The following is a 21428-nucleotide window of genomic DNA, read 5'->3' as shown; positions in this document are numbered from 1 at the left end:
AGTTCACCTTTCAAGTCTTCTGGTTCTGGAGTCGTTCGTTCATCACGTGACAGAATGACTCAAACCCGAGGACTCGAGAGATGAACGGTTCAATTCTTTTTCCAGCTCTAAATGTGTATGATTGGCCCGTAAGAAACGAATGACCAGATAGAGGACTCGAGAGATGAACGGATCAATTCTTTTTCTGGCTCTAAACGCATAAGGCTTCTGCCTTTCCGCGATAAATGACTCAAAAGTCTTGAAATGAACGATACCACATGCACAAATGTGCGCACGCGGGGATGAACGAATCACTCCCTGAGAGGACTCGTAGTTCCCGAGTCATATTGAAGATTCATTCAAAATGAACGAATCGTTCATGAAAGACCAATTACTAGTAATTAGGCAAGTCATTGTATAACAAAAATATACCTTAAGGGAGCTAATAATATTGACCTTAAAATGGTTAAAAAATAAAAAATGCTTTCATTCCAGCCAAAATAAAACAAAAAAAATATTATAGTAAATACTCTGAAAAATTCCTTTCTCAGTTAAACATCATTTGTTAAATATCTGAAAAGAAAGTTCACATGAGGGCGAACAATTCCAATTCAACTGTACATCATCTCTGGTCAGATGTGTTGAAACTGATCAAGCATATTATGTGTGTGTGCTGATAAAGAGTTCTGCATGCAAAAATCTTAAAGACTTAATTATCATCGACCCCTGAACCACATGTAGTGTATCCGCTCGCTAAAGATGCATGAACAATAACATTATTTAAACTTCGCCTTCAAAGTCAAAAGCAAACCAACCTAACTAGATATGCCATTAGCGTGAATTCGGCTCATTCACCTGGTTGTATTTATCTAGGCGTGTTTGTTTGTGTTTGTTCACGTGTGTGTCACATGGCGTGCGTGGCAGCGTGTTTTGCGTCACCGCCTTGCCCTTCTCCTCATGCACGCCTGTGTTGCATTTGTGTGTCTGTTTCTGTTTGTCGTTTTAAATGTCTTTTTATTGACCTGCGATGTCTGTCCTGAGGGGAAACGCTCGTTAACAGTGGTGTTGTGTAATTAGTCGTCAGGATTTTATAGACCTCAAACCCTGCCTTTGCCTCATACCCCTGTTTTTTTTTTTTTTTCCACATGCATGCACAACATTTATGCTATTGCTTTCCTTTAGTCTCTACCTCCCGTGTCAAGGAATGGCTAGTTTAAATGTCTGCCTCAGTCAAGGTTATTTTAGTAAACGATAACTTAAATAAAAGTTACAATTATTGATTTAAAAATTGAATTAAAAATGATAATTAGCATAAATGAATACTAATTTTCTGAATTTATAAGCACTCATTCTGGGGTGTTAAATTTGGCCTGCTGCCAAACACATCAGTCATCTGCATTGGGGTTGTGCTGATAGATGATGCCATCTTCCATCGCCGATGGCTGATAAACTTTACGATGCTGAGCCAGCATCGCGATCTATCGCTCCGCCCCACATTTATATTGATATATATAACCTATTATTTACATCTTAATAGCAATAACAATCTTCTCATGAGCTGGGTTAAATTTTACATATAGCTGTCGCATGCACGGCTGACAGCATTGCGAAGATTAAATGAAGGGTTATACAGCACCTCTCACGCTTAAAATGTGTAGATTCAGTGTCAAACGCTGTTACCTGCAAACCTCGTCCCACAGACTTTACAGTGAATGGCTTCAGTTATTTTCATAGCAGACTTGAAGCCACTGGAAGTCTTTTATCTACTCTTGGAAAAGTGTAAATGGTGGATTTAACATTTAGCACTTGATCACTAATAAGTAGGCCCAATCTGAGAGCGCAGAATTCCACAGATTTTCCGCATAATTCCGCAGATTTCTGCAGATTTTTAGCCCATTATTAATTCTTTTTTTATTAATGTGTAAATATTAAATATTTACTTAAGTAAATGTGTAAATCTGAATTTATTCAGTTTTTATTCAGTAATTTATTACTTTTTATTTAATATATTAAGGTTTTAATATATTAGATTCTGTCTGGCCCTGCTAATAAGATGTGCCATTATTAGTAACTGTAGGTGGTTTCTAAAACAAAATCTGTCAGTGTTATTTTCATTCTCTCATCTTCAGCGCTTCACATTTTCGCGGTTGTAGCTCCTGTCATTTGAAGGCAGAAGACATTGACTGAGTGATTGACAGCTGATATTAACCAATCCATAAGTGTTCAGTTCTAGAGCAGTGGGCCAATAAGAAGAGCACAAAGGCGGGGCAAGCATTACTGCTTTTATTTCACATAACAACTGTTTTAATCTGTTCCTCTTTGGCATTTTAGGTGCAAAGATGCTTTCTGCATAAATGTCTCCTAAATCCGCGCACGCGGTGAGGATTTTGCCGTGAAAACAGTGAAAATGTATGCACCCGCACAAATTCTTCCAAATATATTTTTAGGTCGCATAGATAAAATTTCGGGTGCATATGGGACCAAAGTGGTCGAGATGAGTCGTCTGCAAATGCCTTATTATGAGTTGGTCTCATGCATTTTCTATCAAGAACTTTGGTGCAGATTATGCACTGTGGCTGGGTCAGGGGCTCTTTGCTTGAAAAATAAAATAAAACCATAGTTCAGGTAACTATCTTGGCGTTTCCAGTATTGCTAGCGCTGTGACCCGAAATGTTTGAAGCTTCCTCACCTGGGTCTAGTATGCTTGGGTCATTACTATTAGCTGCTGAAGGCGAATCAGTGAGACCGTCTTTTTTTGTAGAGTACTAATTACAAATTTTAAATTTTTTTTGTCAGTCAGGGGATAAAATGAACTAACGGAACATGATCGTTCTCCTCATTGTCCATAATGTCCAATGCTAATTTTATTTTATGTTTTTAAATATAACAAAACCTCCCACAAAGCTTGCTGAGGCCCCCTTGTGGGCCGGGACCCCCCTTTTGGCAACTGCTGATCTAGAGTTCATTAGAAAAACTTACAAAAGAGAAAATATATATACAGTATATACACTACCTGACAAAAGTCTTGTTGCCTATTCAAGTTTTAGGAACAACAAATAATAACTCGACTTTTCCTTGATCATTTGGTATCAGAAGTGTCTGGAATGGCAAAGAAAGCATTTTTGCAGGACTCCCAGAGTTCATGAAGATTCTTTTGATTAATCTTCAATGCCTCCTTCATCTTACCCCATACATGCTCAATAATGTTCATCTCTGGTGACTGGGCTGACCAATCCTGAAGCACCTTGACCTTCTTTTCTCTCAGGAGCTTTGATGTGAAGGCTGAAGTATGAGAAGGAGTGCTATCCTGCTGAAGAATTGGCTCTCTCCTGTGGTTTGTAATGTAATGGGCAGCACAAATGTCTTGATACCTCATTCTGTTGATGTTGCCATCCACCCTGCAGATCTCTCGCTCGCCCTCATCCTGAATGTAACCCTAAACCATGATTTTTCCTTCACCAAACTTCACTGATTTCCATGAGAATCTTGGAATCTTGAGAATCCATGCAGGTTCCTGTAGGTTTTCTGCAGTATATGTGATGATTGGGATGCAGTTCAACAGATGATTCATCAGAAAAATTGACTTTCTGCCACTTTTTCAAATGGTCAACTAAAAGTCAAGTTATTATTTGTTGCTCTTACAACTGGGATCAACAAGGTAAACATTAATCCCATGATAATAATGATAAAAGAAATAAAAAAAGCTGAATTATTATAGTCTTTTTCTCAGTTTGTTTGTTTGTTTGATTGTCAGTGTATATTATTGTTTACAGTATATAGGTAGAAATTATCCCATGATATTATCATTATAATAAATATAAAGCTTACACTCTGTAATCTGCCTCTACAATCTGGAGCGGGTTTGTTAAACAAGTAATATCTATATATAATACATTTAAGACAAACCACTTGTAGGCTACACTCTCTCCTCTCCATATGCACCAGACACTCTCTTATCGAGACTCCATGCCTGCGTTCCACTCCACATTTAGACATTCTCTTTTGAAGAATTGCACACCATGAAATCATTAGCACATTAATAAACCGTTTCCAGTAATGTAATCAGAGCTCAGGCGATGCATCTGGGTCGCAGAGGGAGCTGTTTTCGGGACAGGAGCGTGCCGTGCCATGCCGTGAGTTCCGGCTCTGAGAAAAATGGCAGTCGTAATGGAGCGCTGCTGTTTCCATGCGGGGTTAAATGAGCCATCGCTGAGCGCTGCGTCTAATGAGCGCTGTGTGTTTAGAGTGCCTGTGTGACTCGAATAACATTTGAGTCCTGCAGCGTTCTCAGTTCTTCTCCAGGGTCCGTGTTTGAGGAATGATGCTTTGACATTTAATGCTCTGCGGGAATAATCACTGTAGTCAATAAATGGGATGTAATATAATATAATGGGGTTTTTGATTTTCTGTTGCGTTATACTCAGAAAGTCAGATTGTGAATATCTGTGTTACAGCTCCGGAATAAGTTACAGGGTGAATCCAGGCACATAATGACTTCTTATTTGCATAAATGTGCTATATGGTGCTGTATAATGGGCTTTCAAATTGGGGTGTAGGGACTACAAGAGGGTGCTGGAGGAATAAATTAAGAAGAAAATATTGTCATGATTTGTGATAATTGTCTCCATTTATGTGTAAGAAAAAAGGAAATATTTAAATATATTCATAAGATTAAATTATTAACATATGACATTTTAATTATTAAGTCGTTGTAGAAGAATATTTAAAATGATTAAAGATAACTATAGCATGATTATTATTTTATATTATGCATATAAGAAAATTATATGTGTGTGTTTGTGCAACCCAGACTCATTGCTGATACATAGCCAGGTTTACATTTCTATATAACTGGAGGTATCTCACAGTTTTTATTTTTGCGAATCCACCAGAGGGCACTGTGTAGGCTTTTTGATATTGGGCCAGCTTGCTGTCGACTGACTGACCAGCCTGATCTCACTAGGAAACGCAAGCATTTTTACGTTTTGTCAGTTTAGTGGCCAGTTCGTACAAATATGTACGAGTTCAGTTGTACTAAAATGTACGATTTTAAAAAGGAGGCGTGGCACCCAACCCCACCCCTAATCCCAAGCGTCGTAGGGTGATGAGCAAATCGTACTAAATTGTGCGAATTAGATCATACCAATTCATATAAATTAGCCACTAAATCAAAAAGTTACAAATTGCTGTGAGATTGCGTTGGACTGAACGCCCCACCCCTGTCCCTTACCCCAACCGATAGTGTTTTTAAAAGCAATATAGAAAAAAAAGCCGTTGCGTTCATGTGATTTTTACGTTTTCAGCCTGATGTTTATTTATTTTATTTATTTATTTTGCTTTTGTTTGACCTGGTTTCTGGAACCATTCTTTGCCGGACTCGAACTCCGTCATTGCGGTCAACTCTGCATCCCCGACATATACAGCGAACCACTGGGCAAACGCCAGAAATGTTGTCTGTACGGAGGTAAGCAGTAAGCTGGTAGCGCTAAAAGGAACAGAAGCAGTCGGCGGCGTCATACCACCCCGTAGTGTTCTGATAAAAACACTATCACAGTATCTTGCTTCATATCATCCGATATCGATAATTATTTAATATTTTTAACAATACATTTGGGAATGTTAGGATTTTTTTTATTTAACCACTTTATTTTAATTTACCCTCAAAAACAAAAACATTTAAACAAAATATCTGAGCTCTTTATAATAAAATAAACATACATGTTTAAGAGACTCTTAAACTTGATAAATAAAAAGTGTTAATTAAATTACAGAACATATAAACTCCACACAGAAACGCCAACTCAGCCAGCCGGAGCTCAAACCAAATAGTATTTATTTGATTTTTTGTGAAACTGGTACTAAGATACTGAACGCTGTAAAAAAAATCAGGGTTCCACACAATTCCTTCACAATTCCAACAGTAATTGATTAACTTAACTTAATAGTTTTGACAAACTTAAGTGGATTAAACATAAAACAATTAGGTTGTCTAAAAACACTGAAGAATTGTGTTGTTTCAACAAATTTTAAATAGTTTGGTCAAACAGCAAAAGTCATTTTTTAAGTGTGATACAGCGTGCTGTACAACAGAATGCGCTTGGCTAGTTGGGTTGCAGCGTACGTTAACCTCTTTCATTGTTTCTCCAACACAGAAGAGCCACTGTATTGTAAATGAAAGAGGAATGTTAACAGCCTGACAAACAGCCTGCTGCAAACGGGACGCCACTGCACAGCCAAACAAAGCCCAACACAGGCCACCATATGTTTGTGATTTGGGCCCCTGCCTTTATTGTTGGCTTCATCTCTGTTTTGCTTGCCTTCTCAGTGGCACAGACGCCGTCATTAGGCGGTTCACTAAGGTCATCCAGGGGTCAAGGTGAAGCCATTTCCCGCACTTCGGTCACGGCTACACAAACACGCCTGAAACCTGCACCACGAAATACTTCTGCGGAGGCTGTGCTTCATTATAACAGGGTGAAAATGCAATCTCGAGCATACCGTTAGATCATTATGGATGAAAGATGGGCGGCTGGCAGGTGGTGCTGAGAGCTTAACGTTGTTTTAGCGGCTCTCTCCGCTGCCGGAGGGTAAGTTAGCATGACAGACGTTGGATTTGAGTCCGGTCTGGTTCTGACAGAAACAAACCCCGGCACATGTGGTGCCAAAAGCTCTCAGTTTCACCGCAAGCCCTTAATCATAGCCGCTAGCAGCACAATGAAAGCACCTTCATCTTGAGCGGCTGTGTGTACTTAATGCTGACAGCTAGTTTAAAACGTCAACCCACTGGACAAGCGCGCAGAATGAAAATAACTAACCTATCGGACTGGAATGTGGTCCCGCCAGGGCAAATGAGAGACTTATTGTAACACTTCTTTAGGAGATTGTAACCTGTATACTCTCAGAAATAAAGGTACAAATTCATTAATTGGGGTGGAACCTTTTCAAAAGGTACCTTTGGTACAAAAGGTCCATAAAGGTACATATTAATAACTAAAAAGTACAAATCTGTACCTTAAAGGTATAAAAGTGAATGTTAAAGGTACAAAAGTGTAGTCTAATGCCTGGTTTTCACTTAGTGGTACAGTTCAGTATGGTACGGTTTGATATGGGTAACCTATATCAAGCTTGTCTCTCCACTGCCAAATGGTACCAATGGTACCCTTTCTTTAGCCTTTCGAAGGCGGTCGCACTTCGTCCCTATTGCAACTATTGCAACTCTCTACTAGCCGGGCTTCCAGCTAACTCTTTCAAACCTCTTCAGCTGCTTCAAAACGCAGCAGCACGAGTGGTCTTTAATGAACCTTAAAGAGCACATGTCACTCCGCTGCTCATCCGTTTGCACTGGCTGCCAGTTGCTGCTCGCATCAAATTCAAAGCTCTGATGTTTGCTTACAAAGCGACTTCTGGCTTTGCTCCTTCTTATCTGCTCTCACGTCTGCAGATTCATGTGCCATCCAGAAACTTCATCCAAAGAGCGAAGAAATCACCTTCCCAAAATCTCGCATTCAATCTGCCCAGTTGGTGGAATGAACTCCCTAACTGCATCAGAACGACTAAACGACTAAAAATTCAACTATTTAGTCTCCACCTCCCTTCCTAATCTGCAAATGCCTCTCTGACTCTATCGCTAACTGTATTACGAAAAAAAAAAATTACTAATATTTTGCTTCTTACATTTTACATACCTGAAACTTGCCTACAGCACTTATTCATTGTTGCTCTTATAGTTGTGTAAATTGCTTCCTTGTCCTCATTTGTAAGTCGCTTTGGATAAAAGCGTCTGCTAAATGACTAAATGTAAATGTCCCATATCTCTCCTTGATAGGTCCTCTTGTTTTCGTCTTATTTTATCTCAGAGGCTCTCCGTGCCCTGCTATCCAAACAAATAAGGAATTATGGATTTTAGTCTTTGAATGCGATTGACACCATCTTCTCGACGAGAAGTTTGGGCTCGGGAGAGCCCCCTTGTCCTGTGGGGACGTTTGCAGCTGGATACGTGATGGACGGGTGGGAGAATAGCGCGTTGTGTGTCTGGCTGCTCTGTCTCTGGAGGATATTGACGATATTTACCTATTCGGAATTTTGATAACAGGGTTTCTGCTGATGGGCTTATGTGGGGCCCTGGGGTATCGACGATTGTTGAAAGCGGTCAGTGCTGCTCAAAACCCCACCAGGCTGGCTGGCTTGATTGAAATGCTGATGGGCAGGCTCAATCATAATTAGACTGCAATATTAGATCGCAAATTGGAAAACATTGGGGTGAAACTAGCTGCTTTCCAACAAGATTTCAATTTCACTATATGAAAGTGTATGTGACAAATAAAGGCCTGATTTGATTCGATTTGATTTGGTAGGCGTGGTGTTCAACAAAGTTGCAGTCATGGTCATTCTCACTGTAAGTTCACATACCGTATGAGAAGCAATTCTTACTAAACAAATGCTTTATATACACATAAATACTTATGTATAAATAAATGTTAAATACTATCCTTTCTATGAACAGGATTTGATTATAGCTGCAGATCAATGATAATGCGAAATAGCCTACAGCAGGGGTGTCCAAAGTCGCTCCTGGAGGGCCGGTGTCCTGCTGATCTTAGCTCCAACTTGCTTTAACACACCTGCCTGGAAGTTTCTAGTATATCTAGTTAGAGCTAGATTAGCTTGTTCAGGTGTGTTTGATTAGGGTTGGAGCTAAACTCTCCAGGACTGAGTGTGGACACCCCTGGCCTACAATAATGTCTGCAATTATATAAAATAAGAAAAAAAACAAAAACAATTACAAAACAAAAAATACCCAAAACATACATTTAGGCCTTGTTTGGGTTCATAAACGATACAAAACATATACAGTTAGTACTCTCATCTTTAATCTTCATCAGCACGTAAAAATCTTGTTAAAAAGTAATTCCGTCATTCCCGTGTTCATAATAGTTCAAAAGGCGATGACAACAATTATACATGGCAGTTTTTTTCATGTTTTAGGTTGCTGAAAGAATCATATGCTCCATTATTTGTTCTGGCTTCTCCTTGGTTTTTCGCACTCTCTGCAGAAATTGAAACTACTCACGGTTTTAGACTGCCTCTTAAACAACAACAGGACACACAGCAGATTCTGCTGTTCTTGGCTTTGTAGCTGTTCATCAAGACGACCACAAGGTTTGTTTGAGCTCGGGTTGACTGTGGCTCACTATTATATGTATATATTATTACGGTGTAATATCTCAGCTGTGTGTTTAAAAATGGCGCTTTCTGTGTTTTCATTCTCCTGGCTTGTGCATGGGCAAGTGATGTTTCTCTGTAACTTAATAGCATTTCACTCTACCTTTCGTTACCCTTTTGTTATGCTGAGTATCCTTTGGAAAGAGTACCCAAAGAGTAGTACAGTTTGCTTTTTGGTACCTTTTCACAGTGGAAACGACCATAAAAGCGTACCAAACCATACCATACCGTACCACTCAGTGGAAACAGGCCATAAGGGTACTAATGTGCAGCTGTAAAGTACAAAAGTGTACCTTTTGAAAAGGCATTTGTACCTTTGTTTCTGAGAGTGTATAGTATTTTAGTGATGGAACAAAGTTTGTACTCTGAATGATGCTGGTTTTTACAGGACTGACCTTAAATTTACAGTAAATTGTTTCATTGTATGATATAATATCAATAGCCGCTTTCACACATACAGACCTTTCCGGAAAATTACCAGCAATTTTCCGGAAAGGGATCATGTGTGAACAGGCCCGTTATGAAAATACCGGTAAATTCGTTTTTGGAAAGAGAAGTTGTAACATTACCGGTAATTTGCCGGAATGCTGCGCTGTGTGAATGCAGAAGGAAGATTGCTGTTTTTCAAAATAAAAGCCTTCGAATATTTTTCCACATTTAGATGTTAGTCGGATAACATTTCTATGTTTCTTCTTAATTGCAACTGTGTAAATAAACATCGATAAAATGCTGATAATAAACCGCCGCATGTTAACCTTCAAGCTCTGCTTCAGTTGCTTGACACGTGTGCACGTGAAGGAGTGCTCCGGTGAGCGCCAGCACACACACATATACTATGAACATCTCGACATACAAAAGTGTTCCTCCATGTTTTCACGAAGTTGTTCACAATACTTTTCCATCCACAGAATTTGTAATATAGTCAAATGTGTAAACATTTAGCTGCAGTTCTGCTTTTGAATGTCTCTGGGACAAAGCCACTGCATGAATGCTAAAACTTTAAATAAAAGTAAATCCATCAACAAAAGCTCGATCCCTACTATGTTTACAAATACAAGCACAGCTATTTAGAGCTGGTTAATAATGTTAGAATTTACCAGTATTTTGTGATGGATGTGTGAACAGCTTTTTCTGGAAAAATTTCAGAACGTTCTCGACAGTGTGAACAGCACTTTTGTTTTTAGTTTACCGGTAAAGGTCGTTCCAGAAATTTTCCGGATATTTACTGGTATCACTGTGTGAAAGGGGCTATGATCTCCTTATTCCAATGTACTACAACACTTAAACACTTTTTTTGCTCTTAAAGGTTCAGGACACACTGGAGAACTTTTTTTTTTTATATTAACAGATTTGTGTGTGTTGAGCATCAGTTAAGACAATGTTAGCACCTGTCAGCTGTAATTGTGGGGAAAACTGGATAATTTTGAGCTTTTGTCAGCTAATTTCAGCTTCCGGGTTTAAAATGATTTTTGGGGCGGGATCAAAATCGGCGACTTAGCGCAGTACTGCAAGTGCAATGATGACGCGTCGGTTTCTCATTATTATTCATAGCGGAGTTTTCTTATCCTATAAGAAGAGCCGTCTGCTTAATTATTCATGAGAGCACGTGCTTTCCGAAGGCAGACCTGCCAGTTTCAAGCAAGCTGTGAGACAGACCAACGACACGCAGTAGCTGTTCATGAAGGCTCGCATGTGTTTGTTTCCATGATCCACGCGGTTTGTTGCATGTTTTTACCCCGCAATCTTGTCAGGGCCGATCATACAGCAAAGCTGTGTGTGTGCTGCAAGCATTTTTGTCGGGAGAGCAGTGCGAGAAATGAAGAATGGCGGACGTTGACTTTTATCAGGAGTTCGTTCACATTCAGACACATCGCCGTGCTGCTGTGTTTGCCTAAATCCTCTATATCACCAGCAGGGCTAATGGTTAAAATAGACAGGTCAGGAGACCTGCTGCACTGAGTCTGCTGGATACGGGGATCAAGGGAGAAGTCCTCATTTATAGGGTTTACATGAACACACTTATCTTTATAATGATATTGTGGTTATAATGATATTGTATATAAAATTGTGGTTATGTGTATATGAAATTACGAATAACAAATGTAGCAGGGCACTAAAGCACTGTTCCTTTCTTTGCATTTTAACTTTGTGAACTATAAACTCAAGCGTCTCCTCACGGTTTGTCTCATTTTGTGAGCTAACTGACAACAACAGTTGTTCGCTCACGTTCTCCCCTGCTGGCCACGCCCACTCCTGCCCGATGCTCGCGGAGCTCCACGCCCATTAATCAAGCATCTTTTGAAAAAATTCTGAAGTAGACTTAAACCGAAAGTGGGGGGTGTCATGGCTCTTTAAGCACTGTAAAAAAATGCCGGGTTTCAGACAAATCCTGCATGTTGTCCCAACATAAATCAATTAAGTTATTCCTTTTTGCAAATTGAAGTGGATTTAACATGAAGCAATTAAGTTGCCCCCCAAAAATGTAAGAATTGTGTTGTTTCAACTCCTTAAAAAAAGTATAGTTAGAAGGAAATAGTTTGAAGCATTTTGACTTTTATTGTTAGAGTTAACACTTTGTTCTAATACTGTAGGCTTTTTGTGAAGTGAGTGGCAGTTGTGATGTTTCTGTGTTGGTTTTAATTTGGAGGTGAGTGACCGCAGCACGGCAGTGTCTAAAGCTTCTCATACTGAAGGGATTGGCCCGAGTCGCTCCCCTGGTGTTGTGATAACGAGCCGCTTTCCTGCAGGTCTAACTGGACCCAGATGGGCCACGGAGAGATCCCGTTACAGCTACGGCTCTGCAGTTCCCCTCCCACCCAAACCATTGGCGTTTCATTGGTGGACTAGGGTGAATGAAGCGCCTCATTGGTGGACTAGAGTGAATAAAGCGCCCTCCTCGATAAACCGCTTGATTGAAAAAAGCCAGCGTGAAGGTTTGAGTGGGAAATACGATCCGGTGCAGGTAACGGTTTGGGGTTTTACGGCTGTCCAAAACACCAGACGTATATTCAGACACGACTGCGCTCATGTCACATGAAGGAATGCGTGCTTTCATCTTCAGACTCAACAGTAGTTGTTTTTTTTTCTTCACTGCCGCCCATGATTTATACATACACTCTAAACACGGTGAAAATTCACCCTCCTGCACAGAATTTCAGTGTAGAGATTGATTTTGTTCGTGCAAGGGTTTTTATTAAATTGCCTCTTGTAGTTCGTGTGTGCCTGGCATGGACTCTACACACACAGGGAGAGAGACAGCTCTCAGCCCACATGTGGGAACTATTAGTAAGCTACTGTACACCCTGTGTTCCCTTACAAACACAGACTCCTAGATTGTTTGAGGACTGATTGACTCACTTTTACACAGGATCACACACGGAAACAAACTTTTTTCAGCCATTTTAGTTGATTTGCTTGGTCATACTAATGTGGAAATATGAAAGTGTAAGTCACATCAGAATTTACTGTTTAATCCATGTAATGTGTATTTATATAGCACATTTATTGTGCAGGGGTGATAGCGTTCCGGCACCACGCCGGATTTCCGGCGTACTGTGGCTGCGGGGGGAAAAAAATCAGGTTCACGGATATTGATCTGTCAGAATTCACTCACTGCTGAAAGCGCCGGATTGGTTTTTATTAAGTGCCATTTTGTGTGCTCGTGAATCATCTTTTGAGTGTAGACGCCATGTAAATAAAAGATTGTGTAATTTAGAGAGCTTTATAAATTTTAACGGATCTTTGTGAGATCTCTATGAACTAAGATTAGTGACGCTTTTTAGTGATAATAAGAGGATCGTGCTGTGCACTTTCCAGGCTAATCCATTCAGAATTTGTATGAAACTTTCGTTTTCGGCACATATTCTGATATGTTTTGGGAATGACATCTCCATATTTACGCTGGGTTTATTCTCGAAATAACGGTGAAGAAATAGACGGGACAAAAATATATTTCCCCCTTCTCCTTAAACAACTTAGTGTTTCAGCTATAAAATAGTTCAGTTTTGTATGTAGCCTAATGGCAAAGTGTTTATATTTAGTTTCGTTTTTTATTCAGCTTATTTAAAACGTTTGGAGCATTTTTTATTCGTTAAAAATAAGTTTTTTTTAACGAACAGCGCCCAGCGGAAGACCATCATTGTCTGTTTGATCAGTTTGCCTTCTCAGATCATCATGACTTGCCTAAAATAAAAGATATAAAACAGTTCAAGTATAAAACAATGGTAGCTTAAACGTTAAAGAATGTGTGCTATTAGGTGCATAGTTTGCTTATAAAAAGCTTGCAGGACATCGAGGCGCCAGAGCAATCACTTGCATTTTTTCAGTGGGAGTAATTTAAAGTTATCCGTCATTTTTGCTCACAAAGTACGAGTAATACATCAAAAAACGTTACAGCGTTTTTATAAAATAAAGAAAACAAAAATTATGCGCTTTCTGTCGTCTGGTTTTTGAACAGGAGCGCTTAACAAAATGAAGCAAAATATGCCTCACAGACATAATAAATATATTTATAGAAAGCTTTAAATTATTACTTAACGAAATAAAACAAATCGAAAACAAAAAAACTCCTTCAAGTAATCCGTAAAGATGAATTTCACTCTAAAGGCGAGTCCAAGAGGAGATTGCCAGTCAGGATCTGCGACACTGACTCAGAATAAGTTTATTAATAAATAATTAAGATATGTCCTTACTCTTTCCTCGACACATTCATTGTTATTTGTTTTTGCCGGTGCTTGGGGCGAGTTTTAGCTTATTGTGTGCGCTTGAACGCGGATTCACAGTAGCAGTTTTGACATGGAGTGACACGACATCTGACGTACAGATGACACTGGCACATGCCACTGAGTGTAGTGACACTTCCGGTGGCACGTCCGGTTTTCCACTGTCATGTGTCACTCGCTAGTGGCATGTGTAATGACCTGTGCCACTCAGAGTGTCGCGCTGCATGTCACTGCAGGGACATCGACACCCGGCGAAGCTTATGACATTAATTAACACGAGCAAAACTATATTTAATCATTACGCGACTTTTAACCTAATTTATCGCGTCGCAAGTTAGTTTATTTGCTGAGCTACTCCACGATGTTTTAATTTAAACGCATTTATTTTATGTATTCGTAGTCATACTTCCGTACGTAATATAGTCATTTGACAGTACATGTCAGTCAAATTTATTGTGGCATGCTTATGTATGGGAGGGGTTACACTTATCTGTTGTACTGTATATTATTGCATCCTGGCAGTTCCTTTGTTCCCTACAATATGGACTTCTCTATGTTTTTAATTCATTCATTTATTTTATTATTTAACTTATTTTCATTTTAAGGTAACTTAAATAATATCCTTTAAAAATTTATAATAAAATGCATGTTGAAAACTCATAACATATATGCATGTAAGATAACAGGTGTCATTTGCCTAATGATTTTTAAATATTAAAGCAAAGAGACTTATAAGATTAATGTGCTTATAACGTGCTTATACTGACACCTACTGGCACATGTCACAAGATCACTGACACTGGCATGTGTCACTGACATTACTGGCATACATTAGCATGCCACAATAAATTTGACTGACATGTACTGTCAAATGACTATATTACGTACGGAAGTATGACTACGAATACATAAAATAAATGCGTTTAAATTAAAACATCAGCAAGGAAAAAAGTTCAGGCTCAGGAATTTTTTCCACTATCAGCCCTGATTGTGTATGGCCATACACCCAAAGCGCTTCACAATCATTAAAGGGGGTCTCTCCACAACACCACCAGTGTGCAGCATCCACTTGGATGATGCGACGGCAGCCACAGGACAACGTCGCCAGTGCACTCACCACACACCAGCTATTGGTGGAGTGGAGAGACAGTGATAGAGCCAATTCGGTGGACGGAAGGCCGTGATCGTAAAGGCCGATAGAGGGACTTTGGCCAGGACACCGGGGTTACACCCCTGCTCTTTCACAAGAAGTGCCATGGGATTTTTAATGACCACAGAGAGTCAGGACCTCGGTTTAACATCTCATCCGAAAGATGGCGCCCACTGACAGTGTAGTGTCCCCTTCACATTTACTGGGGCATTAGGACTCACACAGACCACCGGTTGAGCGCCCCCTGCTGGCCTCACTAACACCACTTCCAACAGCAACCTAGTGTCCCCTAGTGGTCTCCCATCCAGGTACTGACTAGGCTCAGCCCTGCTTAGCTTCAGTGAGTAACCGGTCTTGGGCTGCAGGGTGATATGGCTGTGGCATATGTGTATATCCATAATGCATATTTCTGGTATTCTTTTACAACTTATCATTGCATCAGTGGTGTAAAGTAACTAATTACAAACACTCAAATTGAGTAGTTTTTCTCAGGAATTGTAATTTACTAAGTAGTTTTATTAATGTGTACTTTTAATTTCACTTGAGGTAATGTTAAGTGCTGTATCAGTACTTTTACTCCACTACTTTCCTTCAACTTGCAGTCACTCTACTTTATTTCTTCTTGTCTATGGGGATTAGAGGAATCAGTCCTGTGGTTCCTGTCCAAATCACACATAGAAGATAAATCGCATTATAATGAACTACCTCAGACATGGGCGCTTTATAATTGCAGCAAACTGTTTGGAAGCATTACACTTGTCCAAGAAGATGTGCAAAATCTTTGCATGCATTGACTCAGAGACTTATTTCGATGCTGGTTAGACATTGAGTTTTGGTCACCTGATATAGAGTTTTGGTAATAGGGTATATGCTGAGCTAGTGCTGTTCCCATGCTGATACACTTCTGGTGACCTGTTATTGTGAACTTGTTCCATTTTTATACGGTTCCTTATACACCATCGTTGTTGTAATGTCGTTAAAATACATTCAGTTAAATAAACTTTAGCTTTTATTTAGTTGCTCAAGCGTAAAACGAGACACAAAGCTGTTTACTCGCACACGCCCGTGAGAATCGGCGGGCTAACGCAGAAGCTCCATTGAATATACTGGGGTTAGATAAATGCTCAAATTATAAAGACATGGCGGGGGAAATGTAATTTAATGCAGTGCTTCTTGTACAATCTGAGACCCACTTTAAATTGGATATCACTCAGCTAGTGGAGATCTCTGAGTTTTAAAGAAAACAGAACTTAAACGCACCGTATTTTGCATTGGCATTCAATTCGCCGGAAGCGCTTAACCCAGGTTACTGGCAAATTAAAAGTCTTATTAGCATGCTTCGGCATATACCCCATTAAACATAAAAACCTTTCTAAAAATGTATGTTGTTACATGTTATTGTTCATATTTTTTGTGTTATTTCTACCCCTATGAAGATAATAAAAACCAACAACCCTTTACAAGAGAAATAATTTTCTGCTCATAGCTGAGTCTAACTCAGGCTAGAGTGTATGAAAGGTTGTTTATTATAATTTGTTGTTTTTATTAAAAACAGCTTACATCACACAGTTTTTAAAGCGTATATTATTACGTGTTTTTAAATGTAAGTGCTTATATTTATATTAGGGAGCCTTTGTTATTGTGCAGATATCGGCGGTCAAGTGAGAAGTTTCGGGGGATGTGGTTGATTTGATGTACAAGCGTTTGGTGGGAAGCTTGATTCCGCAGCCCCTTCCTCTGGCTCCATCTGGTTATCCCTCCTGCACATGCCCAGGCTCTGATTTCAGCAGTCTTTTGTGACAGTTTGTGCCCATCATGAGGTGTTTTATCTTCATAATGTTTGATGGGAAAAGGCACTGTTGCATTGTCCTTATTTTTTTTACAGTCGTTGGTCTCTCCCTGTCATCTGTTTTAACCATTCAATCAAATCATGATGTGGAAAACCAAGCACCACTCCTCTGTTTTTTTTTTTTTTGTATCATTTTTATTTTTCATTAGTTTTTTTTTTAATTGTGTGCTTAAACTAGTGTACTTCATGCTGAGTAAAACACTGCCCTCTGTTTTATTATATCTTACACGTTTATCATGTTATGGCAAAGCCAAAACCATTTTTATATAAATAAGTACAATTCATCAGTGTTTGCTATTGTTTTAGAGCAGTCACTGAGTTTTACGCAGCTTTAAAGAGTGAACTGTAGGATATATTCAGACCCATCTCTCATTAGATTCGTTTATAAGGTGTCAATTGAATGTTGAACAACCTTTGCGATGCCTTGCGCCCAAAAAAACAAGATATTTCAATAAAATGTAGTTCAGCGTTTTTAAATAAAACTGGTCTCTAGACTTTGGAAATTACTTTTTTCTTTTCTTGTGAGATGACCCTTATATTCACACACGAAAAATGCTGGGTTCTATACAATTCCTATTGTTCTATACAGCAAAAAACAATTAAGTTAATTTAATATTTTTTACAAACTTATGTGGATTAAACATAAAACAATTATGTTGCCTCCCACCCATTCAAAAAATGTAAGAACTACATGGTTTTACAAATTTTATATAAATGAACTAAACTAAATTGTCCAAATTTGAAAACAAAATGTTCCATTGAAGATAAAAAATACTCTTAAATAACTTCCATCTGAAAGAATCAATAATTAATCAAAAATTACTGACAGTAAACTAATGAAAGTCAGATATTGCTTTCGAAATGTGGTTCGAAGCATTAAAAAGGCGAACTAATGAAACTGGCCTGGGAAAAATTGAAGGTTGCAACAAGGTTGTCTGTATGTGAAAAATCTCTTTAAGGATTACAGTGTAGCGCAGGAATATTAAATAATTGTTAATGTTTTTCAATAATAAATGTAAATGTATTATTACATATTCTTTGTGGGTTTTAATATTGTCATATTTCACATTTAATTATCACAAAAAGTTATTTTAAACATTAAAAAATAGGACCTATTACGCAAAATCACTTTTATAAGGGCTTTAAACACAGTTGTGGGATAGCAATGTGTAAATATAAGCAGCTTCTAACGATAAACAGTTATTAATTCTGTTTTTTCATAATCACACTTGATCAAAACAGACTGCAGAAACGCTTTGATTGACATTCTCCCATTGTACGTGTCATTAGAGGGGGAAAGCCCCGCCCATTAGTGACCATCTCTCCCTCATTAGCATATACAGCCCTGAGTGAGAAGCAGCTGTGAGCCATTAGAGTTTTGAATCGTCCGCTTTGGGATTTGCAAGCAATTGGAGCTCCGCCCTCTTTTGAAAAAGAGCACAATCTCATTTGAATTTAAAGCGACAGTCACCAAATTGGCATAATTAGGATGAAAGCCTAAAAGAGTGAGTTTCAAGGAGCTATAAAACATTATTTGTGTTGTATTTTGAGATGAAATTTTTCAAACACACTTTAAGGAACACCAGAGACTTATTTTACACCTTGTATGAAGGGGCATAATAGGTCCCACTTTAAAGTAGTTCACTCTATGAAGTATTAACTTTCCCACATTAATTTGGATACTGAAATCAAATTAAGTCTTCATCTTTGACCTATGTTTGGTTTTGATTTGATTTTTAAATATTTTTGGTATCCTCAGTAAATGTCTTGTCTGATTAAATGCACCATCTTCTGTTCCCCCAGGCTGAGACTGCTCCTGATGGTCCTGATGTGGGATACGGCTCGTTTCATCAGCAGTACTGGTTGGATGGCAGAATAGTAGCCGTGGGGGTTTTGGACATCCTGCCCTCTTGTGTGTCCTCTGTGTATCTGTACTACCACCCCGACTTCTCCTCGCTCTCACTGGGCACCTACTCTGCTCTCAGGTCAGTCTGTTTGACCGCTGTTCATAGATTACACCTACAGCTGAAAATGAAATTATTAGCCCTTTTGTGAAATATTAATATATATTTTTTTACAAATATTTTTTTAAGAGCTGTTTAACAAAGAGAAGATTAAGCATAATAGTTTAATAACTAGTTTCTAATTACTTATTTCTTTAGTCTTTGCCATGATCATTCATTCATTTCGGCTAAGTCCCTTTATTAATCTGGGGTCGCCACAGCGGAATGAACCACAAACTTATCCAGCGTATGTTTTACACAGCAAATGCCTTTTCGGCTGCAACCCGCCACTGGGAAACACCCATACACTCCTATTTACACACATACATTATAGACAATTTAGCTTACCAAATTCACCTATTGTGCATGTCTTTGGACTTGTGGGGGAAATCAGAGCACCCGGAGGAAGCCCACGCTAACATGTGTAGAACATGCAAACTCCACACAGAAACGCCAACTGACCCAGCCAAGGCTCGAACCAGTGACCTTCTTGCTGTGAGGCGACATCTCTACCCACTGTGCCACTGCGCCACCCTGCCATGGTAATAGTATTTAATATTTTACTAGTTATTTTGCAAGATACTAGTGTTCAGCTTAAATTGACATTTAAAGGCTTTATTAGGTTAACAAGGCAAGTTGGGTTAATTAGGAAAGCCGTTGGACAACTGTGGTTCATTCTGTAGCCAATCGAAAACAAAAATCCATAAAAAAGGGATAATAACATTGACCTCAGGAGTTTAGTATTCCTGCCAAACAACAAGAAATAAGACTTGTTGCATACAAAGAGGAATGGGCAAAAATTCCCAAAGAAAGGTGTGCCAAGCTTGTTGCATCATATTCACTGGAGACTTGAGGCTGTAATCGCTGCTAAAGATGCATCAACAAAGTATTGAGCAAAGGCTGTGGATACTGATGTACATGTGATTTTCAGGTTTTTCATTTTTTATAAATTTGCAACAACTTCAAAAACTCTTTTTCACATTGTCATTATGGGGGATTGTGTGTAGAATTTTGAGGAAATAATTTAATCCATTTTGGAAGAAGGCTTTAACATAACAAAATGTGGAAAAGTGAAGCGCTATGAATACTTTCCGGATGCCCTGTATATTATAAGATACTTAATTAAACACAGAGACAGGCTATGCAAGCGATTTTACATGAGACTGAACAATGTTGTGCGGGATATTATGCAAGAGAGAAATTAAAGGTTAACATTGTGCAAAAGAGGCATTTACGGTTTAATATTGTGCAAGAGTTATTTAAGGTTGAAGCAAGCAATGTGGTACATTTATAGTGAACGTTGCTTTCATTATTGAATCCTCGCAGGATTTTAAGGAGTTTAAATAAAGTGTCAGGTGTAAAAGAGTTAGGAGTGATTCTGCAGGTGGTTTGTCAAGCCCACTCGCCTGACTGAAGCACAATGAGCACTTTGGAAATTCATATAAGGGTAGTGAAATATTTTTTGTGGTTTAATTAATACTTAAAATTGAATATGCTTGGGCATTTGATGCTCAATCCTGTCTGAGGTTACAGCTTTTTGGCCACTACTTCAACCACTAGGCTACACTACTTACCAGCTCAAGTTTACAAGCATTCATGCTGCAGATTTTTCCGATCAGTTATTTGATTTCCTTGAACACAAGCAGCACAGGAACATTTTTTAAAATATGTTTAGGTTTCCTGTACGCATACTGGAAGCCTGTGCTGGCATTTCTCCTGCGGTCTTGCTATCAGTGTGTGAAGAGTGGGAGAAGAGGGTTGCATTGACCATCCAACACAATGGGCCGCACATTGAACACATTTTATAGGTGGTCAGAAACTTGTAAATAACTCATGAAAGATTAAAGTTACGTTAAAACCAAGCACACCATTGTTTTTCTTGTACAATTCACAAGAATTTTGATGAGTCGCATGACCCTCTTCCTATTGACAAAAACAACAGTTGGACCCAAGATGGCCGAATTAAAAATGCCCACCATGGTCACCACTAGGGGTGTCACGATTCCGATTTTTAATCGAAATCGATCGAAATTTATGCTCAATTTCGATTATCGAATCAAAAAATAGAATCGTCGATGCTGCCACGCCCCCATGTCACGTCAGCTTGGCTTGCCAAGCGGGAAAAAAACAGGCTTGTTGAAGTGCTTGTTGAACTGCAGAAGCAGGAGACCCGTCGACAGAGCTTAAACCCTCTCCTCTTTCAATGAGGTCGCCGGTGTGTAAGCATTTTGGATTTCCAGTGAGTTCTGTTGACAACGTTCGTGTTGTCGACAAAATAAAACACAGTTTTGCAAGCTCTGCTATGTACGTATTAGGGTTCGTCCGATAGACAACACCGGCATCGCGATCCTCCCCCCCGTTGCAAATCCGCTCGTGAAAAGTACACACTCAGGCCCTGTTTACACTGTCTTTGTTTTTAAATGGCATTTTAGAACGACAATGATTTGACATCCACAGTGGCGTGTAGCGTTTCTGAGCAGCCCTCCTTCCTCTCAACCTCTGAA

At 39.1% G+C, this 21428-nt stretch overlaps 2 protein-coding genes and 2 long non-coding RNA genes across 5 annotated transcripts in view; 2 read left to right on the top strand and 2 right to left on the bottom strand.

The window, feature by feature from the left end:
- The window catches only part of LOC147841201 (uncharacterized), a 5670-nt gene extending 5194 nt beyond the window's left edge, over positions 1-476 (bottom strand). Inside the window, exon 1 of the long non-coding RNA XR_015506509.1 lies at positions 1-476. This exon is cut by the window's left edge and continues 46 nt beyond it. This is a non-coding gene — a long non-coding RNA (uncharacterized LOC147841201).
- The window catches only part of ate1 (arginyltransferase 1), a gene marked incomplete at its 3' end in the record, with an annotated part of 211311 nt that overhangs the window by 85907 nt on the left and 103976 nt on the right, over positions 1-21428 (top strand). Inside the window, 1 exon segment of the mRNA NM_001089468.2 lies at positions 18725-18906. Coding sequence (NP_001082937.2) covers positions 18725-18906 — 182 coding nt within the window.
- slc29a1a (solute carrier family 29 member 1a) overlaps positions 1-21428 on the top strand; it is a 378565-nt gene that overhangs the window by 314194 nt on the left and 42943 nt on the right. The window lies entirely within an intron of this gene.
- The window catches only part of LOC141377074 (uncharacterized), a 60822-nt gene continuing 57905 nt past the window's right edge, over positions 18512-21428 (bottom strand). Inside the window, exon 4 of the long non-coding RNA XR_015506489.1 lies at positions 18512-18946. This is a non-coding gene — a long non-coding RNA (uncharacterized LOC141377074). The remainder of the gene's footprint in view (positions 18947-21428) is intronic.

Source organism: Danio rerio, chromosome 13 (genome assembly GCF_052040795.2).
Source record: "Danio rerio strain M-AB ecotype USA chromosome 13, GRCz13ab, whole genome shotgun sequence".
Taxonomy (NCBI): Eukaryota; Metazoa; Chordata; class Actinopteri; order Cypriniformes; family Danionidae; genus Danio; species Danio rerio.
This window is presented reverse-complemented; position numbering and strand designations above follow the sequence as displayed.